Source organism: Channa argus, chromosome 22 (assembly GCF_033026475.1).
Source record: "Channa argus isolate prfri chromosome 22, Channa argus male v1.0, whole genome shotgun sequence".
Classification (NCBI taxonomy): Eukaryota; Metazoa; Chordata; class Actinopteri; order Anabantiformes; family Channidae; genus Channa; species Channa argus.
This window is the reverse complement of record NC_090218.1, coordinates 35,246-45,415: the sequence shown is the minus strand read 5'-3', so window position 1 is coordinate 45,415 and position 10,170 is coordinate 35,246. Positions and strand designations below refer to the sequence as shown.

Here is a 10,170-nt window from a genome sequence, read left to right as displayed (position 1 = left end):
TTTGGTGATTTAGTATTTGCTTGTATAAAACCTTTTAGGGTTATTTCACTGCAATGTTGAGCGGAAAGGTAGGTACAGACATTAAAGAATTGATTACTTTTTCAAGTTCTTTTTAAGGATAGTTTTAAATTTAAAGTAAACCAACTAACCTGTTTTGAAAATGATGAGTTAAAGGTAAATTGACCCTCTTGAATTGAAAACAGGTTAAGATTCCTTGGTATCCCAGAGAGGGAAATATTTAGATATTAGAGTGGAGCTCTGTGGCTAATAAAAAACGTTATTTTAAAATAACAAGGTTTCACAATATACAATACAAATTTCCCTCAAGGGGGTGTACAATCTGTGACAATCTTTGTCTTTAGTTATTTCATGCAGTTTGTCTCCCTATAAATATGTATACAGTCATTAAAGACAAAGACCTATAAACTATGGCCATGTAACATAATTGATTTATTAAATATGTGGTTCTATAAATGTGTAATTCATGATAATGTTTAACTTCTCTCCAATTAGTTTGGTAATGGGATGATCTGCTTTGGTAATAATAAGCAGCTCTAAGAGTAAAGTAATATTATTTGACAGGAAGTGGGAAAAAATAAAAGGGCCCCCACCTCACTAGATAGAAGTGTGTAAACTGTAAAAAGACAAGAATGAAATGTGAATACCAGAAATGTAATGCAGGCCCTGCCCAAATATGTTACAGGACTGCCTCAGCAAATGACAAACCTGAATTTATAAAATTAAAATTATATTATACTACAGGGGATAATAAACACAGAAATGTCACAAAGAATGTATTCATCCCTCGAGAAGTCAAGGTGTGGCAAACTATAACTCTGCATTGAAGATGAACTACTTTGTAGTGTAATAGATCTCTCGTGGCCCAGACTAACAAGAGCTGACCGTTAGCTGCTCTAGCTTGTATCTGTCCTTCTCTTTTTCCTCTCCCAGCACACAGTTCATGTGTGTGACTAGCAACTGAATAAACATTACTCTAGACCCATGGTAGTTAATACTTCAGTTTTTTATTAGTCCTAAGATTTTCATCATATTTATGCTAAGTCTGCAGGCCAATATCTAAAAGGGCATATCTCTGTCTCCTTTCATCGTTCCCTCAGCCTTGAGACGATGCAGCTATGAAGCACAATTAGGATGCTGATACCAAGCCTCAATAGAGTGAAGGTGAGGAGCATTACCCTAACATTTGTGAGTTCATTCATAAGGATCTTTGCCTCCATTAACCACCAATGTACAGGCTACAAGTCAAATGTACTTAGAATTTTACTTCTACAATCACAATGGTTTGACTGGTAGAGTTCTAAATCATGTCATTCAAAAGTGAATTTGTAGAATTTAAAGGTCTCAATTCATGTATGAGATATTTCTGCAAATTACATCACATTTATTTGGCAGACAAGAATGAAAAATGAATATGTGGTCAATGTACCACATAGCATGATGAACACATGAACTACTATTCAATCCAGTAAATAGCTCTACAATAGGGTTCATCACTAGAATAATATTGTACTGTCTTGTAGGCCAAACATTGGACTATATAGCAAGCACTTTACCAAAAACATTCACATATGCTTCATAAAATCACGTATGGGCTCTGTGATTTGATAATGAACACTCAGACTTCACTAACTGAAATAAAGCCCCTCTGTAACCAGAACTAGTGTTTCTTGGTTTCTTACTTGAGCGGCACTATTAGGGTCACAGCTAAAATTAAAATATATTTTTAAAAATATACTTTTTTATATAGTTACAGGTATAAATATATTCATCCTGTAATAACCTTTTTATGATGTTTTCTGTCAATCTGTGTAAAGACCGTCAGCCTTACATAAACAGGTTTGTGGGCTTTTACCCCTTTGTATTTCGTTCACACTGTACTGTTTAAACTGTACAAAGATTAAACCCATGTGACAACACAATACACAATATGGTGGCCGACTAACCCAAACCAGTACATGTGCAGGTCCTGGTTCGTTAATAAAAAAAATTATTCAGTCATCTGTCACTACATCTGTCAGTAATTTTATAATATAACATGACAAGCTTTTTGTTGTCTTGCCTGAAGCTGATGAAAATACATTTGTTTTTTTGGCCAGACAGTCATGTTGCATCCTTAAAAACTAGCAAAATCCACAAAGCCAAAGTTCACCAGCAAAGACACCTGACCTTATGATTGATGCGAGGCAGACAACATGACAATGAATTTGCTTTGCAATCGTGACTGGCGGATTGTGACGTTGTCCGTCTATTCCAGACAATGTTGTCCAGACAGACAGAGTGGTGAGATAACATAAACACAGACAAGAGACATAACACTTCATTCACAAACGCTCTATTCCATCACAGCTATTTGGGTCAGTCACTTGACCAGTATTGTCTCCTCTCAGTACCATGCTGAGCAAAAGCATGCCTGCTTCAACTCAGACTGCTTTCCATGCTGTTATTTCCCCAAGGTCAACCAAACTGGTAATGTGCTGCACATAGAAGTGTTAACGCTAGAGTTTACTGTATATATCAGGTGCAAACTGAAGAAGATTTATTTTGCTTTAGAATTTGGGACAATACAATTAAAACTGGGAATGATCCTCCTGTCTAAACAGCAACAAACAAAACATCAGTACAGTCAGTTTCATGCATTTATTGGCAACACTGCATTTCAAAGAGTAGAACTGAGCAACATGATTGCAGCTGCATACTTAACAGTTGTAAATAAGTTCAAAAACTTTCATTGCTGGATCTCAGATCATGTTAGGAGTCCAAGAGGGACTGATTAAGAGTAACATTAACAGGATCCCAGCTCCCTGTGGTGAAGAGCCCTTGTGCCTTGACATCTTGCAGGTATCATCAGATGACAGGTGCTAAGACCGCATAGCACAGCACCTGAAAATTTGCACTTGTGTTAATGTTCACTTTACTTTATCCTGTGTATATATATTTTTGTTCTGCTGAAACTCATATATTATTGGATTTGCAATTAAACTACAAACATGTAGAGAGTTCTGTACAGTTGAGTATCGTCTTTGCTGGCCTACCTGTATCTTCGAGGACAACCATGATGACCAATGATATACTCCTGAGCATAGCAGTACCGTCTGCAGAGTCCTCTATACCCACATGTCCAGTACTGCATCTCTGGATCATTACCTGTAAGATAAAATTATAAAAGTATGAGGAATATATTCACAATTTTGATAATGATTGACTTAACTGGTTGATGTTTTCATGAATCATATTAAAACAATCACAATAAAACATTATTTCAAAAAAAATTCTAATGTTTTACTTAAGGAAGTTAAGTTGTGATTTCATGATTGTTTGCTCATTATAAGTGAAGTCTGAGCATTTGCCAATTATAATTTGCTGGACTTATTCTCACACATTAATAAAATTGTTGTATCCATTGCTTACCCTCCCCAACTGCGAGCATAAGTAGAAGCACAAGGAGAACCAAGCTCAGTCCCTTCATGTTTTGGTAACAGTTAGCTTCCAGACACTGTCGACAAGCTGATGCTGCATTTATAGAGCATTTCAACTGTGGGGGAGGAGTCCATTGTGGCCTGTCCAAATCACAATAACAACATATCGCTGAATGATGGGAGTCTGAGGGCTGAAGTTTACAACTATCAGCTTACTCAGCTTGGTGAACAGCTTCAGCTTCTTGAAATTCTTAATTACTTTTAGGCATTTCCTAAGAACCACACTGTAATTTTCTATACTTAATGTGCAAAACAATATTTACCCTGCATTGTGTTCACTAACAGAGACATCGAAATGAAATTGGGAAGGTTCTTTTGGTGTGTTCTTTACATGCCATACACCCCAGGACTGAGGATTAAATCTAGATCACAAAAGACTCATTCAAAACAACATGCTCTCCAACCATTATAACAAGTAAATTACTAAATAATGTGTAAAGTAAGCAGTACAAATTTGTCTGTCCTGCTGTGTTTTCAGGGCTGCCCTCTGTTTTTCACTGCTCTGCCCACATGTGGTAGTTCATGTGCTATTGCTGATGCTGTAAAACTACAATCAACTGCACAAAACGCACTGCTCCAATCACACAGAGGAGGATTGTTAACAAAACAATAACAACAGAAGGCATGGAAACATATTTGTATAGCATGACCACTAGTGATCATTCTCTCAATCTAGGATTTATCATTATAAACCCTGCCATTTTGCCACTATGAGTCTTGTAAAAAACAAAAACAGATCAGAAAGGTGAGCATGGCAAAATTACACTTTCTCGTATCAAAGTAAAGGACAGGGCATAGTGTATTAATACATCTACCAGTGGGAATCACATAATTCTAGATAGTTAATTATAAACCACTTGGGTACAAATTTGTGAAAAGTTCCAAAGGGCAAAATAAGGCAAACATTATAAAGACAGGGAGTCTTAAAGATAAAGATAAAAGATGTGAGAAAGTGGCTGTTTGAAGTGAAAATACACTGAAGACCACTTCAAATTAGAATGGTCTTTAAAGCATTGATCTTCTCTCCTAACAGAAGGAACTTTATATTGAACATGTATATTCTGGCTGCAGTGACAATTTTTGAGTAATAAATTAAAGCTAGGGACTGACAGGCACTTCATATTTTTAGTAACGAAAAACTGGTGAAGTGACGAGAACATACAACATTACAGTAAAACACAGGGTGGCGCTAAACATTTTTTCGCGCCGGTTTTACACCGCGGCGAAGAAAACTGCAGTGGACTGCGCCTGCGCAGCTTGTAGTGCTGTGGGCGACTACAACAGCGGAGGTCTGGACGGTCTGCCCTATCATTTGCAAGATGGCGGACCTCCTAGGTTCAATCCTAAACGCGATGGAAAAGCCTCCAACAGTCGGCGACCAGGAAAGCCGACGAAAGGCTCGAGGTACATACTGTGTTGTCTAAATAACGAGTCGTTTAGCGTTCACTTCAAAGTGCGGAAATGGCTGTAAACTGAATCTTAGTGTGTACAAATGATAAAGGACAGGGGAAGAGAGCATTTATGGTGCAGCCATTGGAGCCATCAAATAAGCCTCTTTGGACCGGGTCTAGCACCGCCTCTCGGAACTCGCAGACTGGCGCATACCTGAGGTCAGAGCCTGGACCTCAGGCAGCTGCTGTCCCTGTAAACACGCAAACCTACCAAAGCACTCCGCCAACAAGCAGGGCCGTAACCTCTGATGTAGCCTCTACCTGGATTACACCCTGATAATTCTCTGTCTTTTAGATACTAAGTCTTAGTCCTCGCTCTTACAATAAAGTATAGCCACATTTTGTCTCTGTTTATAGAGCAGAATTTTCAGGAAACAGAGTCTCTAATGGCTGTTAGTGGGTTGCATTTAGTGATCTAAAGAAACGAAAGTGAATCCCATAAATAAATGTGTACGTAATTATTAGCTTTGTTCATAGTGTTAAATACCAAAGTTAGGTGATACTCCTCGTTGCGTTTGTATGATTCTGAAACTTTAACACTGACACTTTCAGTGTTAATTTTTTTCAACTCATTTCAACTTTATACACAACAAAAACTGGCAGATGGCACCACTAAAACCCGAGAAATTGGGAATACACAAACTAACATATTCTGGCTGTACATCTTCAGAAGATCACAATTTCCCTTCAACACTGAAATTTTTAACAGGCAAATTTCTGAGTGGAGATAATGAACAGCTTTATCTTTGTTTCACTTGTCATAAAGACACAGCCACAAGAGGGCTGTAAAAAAAAGTGGCTGAATATAAATAGGCTATTCTGAGTGCCTACCGATAAAGCATCAAAGCCTGGTCCCTCCATTGAAAGATGTAAGAAATATTAAGATTTAGTTCTCGATGTACTCCATTCCTGAATTATCTGGAAGTCAGATTTTGGGTTTTACTGGATGTCTGTGTCTTGATTAAGTAGGCCAGCTGTAGCTGTAAGACAGAATGATCTGTGTTTACAGTCAGGAAGATTTAATGCTATTAGACATAAAGAAACTAAAGACCTTTACCCTCTGTTCTCTTAAGAGCAAGCAGCAAGAATCAAGAAGATGGAGGAAGACGAAAGAAGAAAGAAAGCTGAGTTCAGGAAAAAGGTGATGGCTTAAGTGTAATATCTAATACACATTGGATTTAGTTACAGTGCTGTAACGTCCATTCACTTCTACAAAATGACACGTTGTGGTTTCCAACATCACTCATTTAGATGGAGAAAGAGGTGTCGGATTTCATCCAAGACAGTTCACAGCAGAAAAGAAAATACAACCCTATGGGGAAGATTGAAAGGAGTATATTGTAAGTAGTCATTACTTTATTTACAACCCCAATTCAAAAATGAAAACATTGGGACGTTAGGATGAAAACAGAATGCAATGATTTGCAAATCTCATCTCATCCCATATTTTATTCACAATTGAAAATTAACAACATATATCAGATGTTAAAACTGAGACATTTTACAATTACATGGGAAATATTTGGATTTGGTGGCAATTTGACAATGAGCTAATATTTTCCATTAAATGGTAAATTGTCTCAGTTTCAACATCTGATAAGTTGTTTATGTTCTATTCTGGGTTGATGAGATTTCCAAATCATTACATTCTGTTTTTATTTACATTTTACACATCTTGCCAACTTTTTTTGAATTGGGGTTGTAATAACAAATGGGACATGTTTTGCCACATGCTCACATGTATTTACATTTCACTATTTCCTGTTTCATAGGCATGATGTTGCAGAAGTGGCTGGTCTGACTTCTTTTTCCTTTGGGGAGGATGAGGAGAGTCGTTACGTTATGCTTTTTAAGAAGGTCTGAATGCTTTTTCAAACAATATTTGATAAACTGGCCAAAAATGTTTAACTTAGCATATAGAAAGGAGCCTTCCACTGGGTAATTACTACAGTGATTAATGTGTCTCAACAAGTTATTCAACCCTAACTGAGTAGCTGACTACCTAAATATACTTAATGACCTTGTTTTTTTCCACCAGTGGATTTTTTTCATCCCATCCCTGTCAGGGCCATATTTTAAGATATTTCAGGCTTGAATTGTACGAGCACGAGACATCATTTCACACATGGATTGGCCACCGTGCTCGAGAAGACTTTGTGCAGTGGTCTGACTCCCATCATTAATACAAGAGACTTTTGAGAAATTAATGCAAGTTTTGATAAAAAAAAAAAAAGTAACATTTTATAAGCTCAGTTTTATCATGAACGCATGCCATAGTTAAAGCTAAGGACAGTCCAACAAAATATTTATGTACAGTATTAGTTTTGAAATAATAGATTACGTGAGACTAGCAAAGATTGTTACGTGAGACTAATTCCCTCTTGTGCCGTGGCAGGAGTTTGCTCCATCAGATGAGGAGCTGGAAGCCTATCGCAAAGGGGAGGAGTGGGATCCCCAGCTGGCAGAGCAGCGGCGAAGACTAAAAGTAAGCCTGAATGCTCTTTCATAGTTTATACCCCCACCCCTCGTTTTCAAGTGCTCCCTCATTTTTGAGTTTCCGCTTAAAACTGAGCTAAAAGGGTTAGTGGTTGAAATATCTCCCTACGAAATGGAACAACCATTCAAGACTACTATACGTCATCAGAGCCAATCAGGCGGTCTTACTTTCTAAAGAGTTCTTGGTAAAACCATAGCCTATAAAGACACGGGGACACCTCGGTAACATTGTTCACATTTTCAGTACACACAGTCTAACGTTACTGCTTACAATCCCAATACACTAACGTTCAGAGGAGCAGATAACCCATTCTCCTACAGTACCTGCCTGCACCACATTTAGTGGAGAGAACAAACTGGCTTATTGATATCGTGTGAACTGATACTGTACTAGGTATTTGTTTTATTTAGGACAATGTACATACAAAATGAAACTATAAACTCATGTACTTGTTTGGTTAATATATTTTTTCACACTCATAGCTGAAGCACTAGTTTATTTACATGTTGTGGTTTAACTTTCATTGTCTTGACAAGGCACTGTCATGTTTGTCTAAGGATGTCACTACTACATATACTTCTCTGTACATGCATTTCTTCATAATGTATAGTAGCTCTTCAGCGATGTTGAAATAAATCAATTTGTTAAAATAATTCAAAGGTGGGACAAGTGAGGGAAGGCAAAGCGTGTGTGTGTGTGTGTGTGTGTGTGTGTGTGTGTGTGTGTGTGTGTGTGTGTGTGTGTGTGTGTATATGTGTATATATATATATTATATATCATATATCTTATATATATATATCTTATATATATTATATATATATATATATATATATATATATATATATATATATATATATATATATATATATATATATAATATATAAGATATATATACACATATACACACACACACACACACACACACACACACACGAGTGTTTCATACTGCAGAACACAGTGAGAGTTTGAGGAAGTACCTAAAATTTCTCAATTTACAGTTGGTGGCTTTTTCTTTCTTTGCGACTGCAGGAACAAGCTGCGTTGGAAGAAGCTGCTTCCAGTCAGACAAAGAAGCCAGACACATGTCCCAACTCCAACTATAGAGACAAGTACAGTCACCTAATTGGCACCTCAGCAGCAAAAGATGCAGCACACACACTAGAGGCCAACAGCGCGTATGGCTGTGGTGAGTGAATGTCCATCTGTCTCATAGAAACGTTGTTACACTTGGCCTCACATAATTCACACCACTAATTTTATTGGTGAATTTTTTCAGTGCCGGTGGCCAACAAGAGAGACACTCGCTCTATAGAGGAAGCCATGAATGAAATCAGAGCAAAGAAACGCCAGAAGAAGGATGACACAGGGGCACACAGCAGCAGTTCTTGAGTCTCCAGTGTTTCTGCCCTCTGTCTACTGTGTGTTTGTGTGTGTGTGTGTGTTTGGGCACATTACTGTGTGAACAATTTTAATTCATTCTTTCATGCAATTTCCTTTACTTCAGACATGTAAACATATAACTTATAAGAGAGGATTTGAGTATCTCTGAGTCTGTGTGGAATTCGTGAAATGTTGTTAAGTGGAGGATGCTCAGGCGAAAGTGATCCTGGAGGTGGATTACCATCCACGTGTAACACCATGTCTAGACAGGGATCATATGCAGTATGGAAACACCTTTTATCGTCATATCTCAATATTTTTGTCGCAGATGTGCCCTGTGCCATTTTTGTAACTAACAATATTTAAAGCTTCGGTCAGGTCAAATGAAGCAAGAATGGCTACAAAGTCTTGACAGTGTTCAAATATCAGTGTCATTTTTAAAAAGGAAATAGAAAAGCAGTCTGTTGACCGGGTTTTTTTTTCTTTCCCTTTTTTTTTTGGTCTTACTCTCAACCTGTTTCTAAACTGTAAAGTCTGTAAAGCATGCCATTTCCCACAACACACGAGGAACCCCATTTTAAGAGACACTGTTTATTGCACTACATGCGGATTTTATGGAGATTTTCTTTGTTTCTATACGTCTGCACTGATTGTGATTTAAACTGTCATTCCCACATTAAAAGGCTTTATTAATAAGCCCTGTGATGGTTTGCATAGGCATCATACTAAGGGGGTGGGACTGCCAGACTTTTTGTTGGGAAGTGGGTCACCAGGATTTATTCAATGTCTTTTGTCTTCTTCCAGTAAGAGTTTCTCAGCATTTCTGTCTTGTTTTAACATGGTTGCACTGTTTTATCGTCCCATATGTGTAATAAAGGGAGTATTAGACCTTTGGCTGTATGTTGCCTTTATTTCAGATTTTTGTCTCTTCGCTGTTTTCGTTGACAACTCCAGGGGCTTAAAACATAACAAATGGTAAATGGTCTGCAGCTATATAGCGCTTTTCTACCTGTTGGCACTCAAAGCACTACACTGCTTCTTATTCACCCATAAACTTCACATAAACTTAGTAAATATTCACTCTCAAATATAACTTGAGATTTGAATCAGCAGAATCCTGTATCAGCTGGAAATTTACTGTTGTTTAAATATAACTGAAATGTTAGAGGCTGCAAATATTTCCACAAATATTATGTGGCGTGATGTGCATATAGGGAGGGTGTTTAGGTCACTCTGCTATCATCCCCGTGTATGTGAGTTGAGATGAAGGTCATGTGTCCTGTGGGAGGCGCCGTAGATTAACCAGGGGGGAGAAGGTTGGAATTTTTTGAATCCTTGTGTCACA

General features: G+C 37.7%; 1 protein-coding gene across 1 annotated transcript; it reads left to right on the top strand.

Moving 5' to 3' along the window:
* The first annotated feature begins 4,741 nt into the window (after positions 1 to 4,741).
* LOC137108056 (sperm-associated antigen 7 homolog) lies at positions 4,742 to 9,713 on the top strand. The gene is made up of 7 exons (XM_067492332.1): positions 4,742 to 4,901; positions 6,022 to 6,089; positions 6,200 to 6,288; positions 6,721 to 6,805; positions 7,344 to 7,433; positions 8,475 to 8,631; positions 8,722 to 9,713. Exons 1-7 carry the CDS (start codon positions 4,817 to 4,819, stop codon positions 8,832 to 8,834), a joined length of 687 nt encoding a protein of 228 aa, XP_067348433.1. The 5' UTR covers positions 4,742 to 4,816; the 3' UTR covers positions 8,835 to 9,713.
* The last annotated feature ends 457 nt before the right edge of the window (positions 9,714 to 10,170 follow it).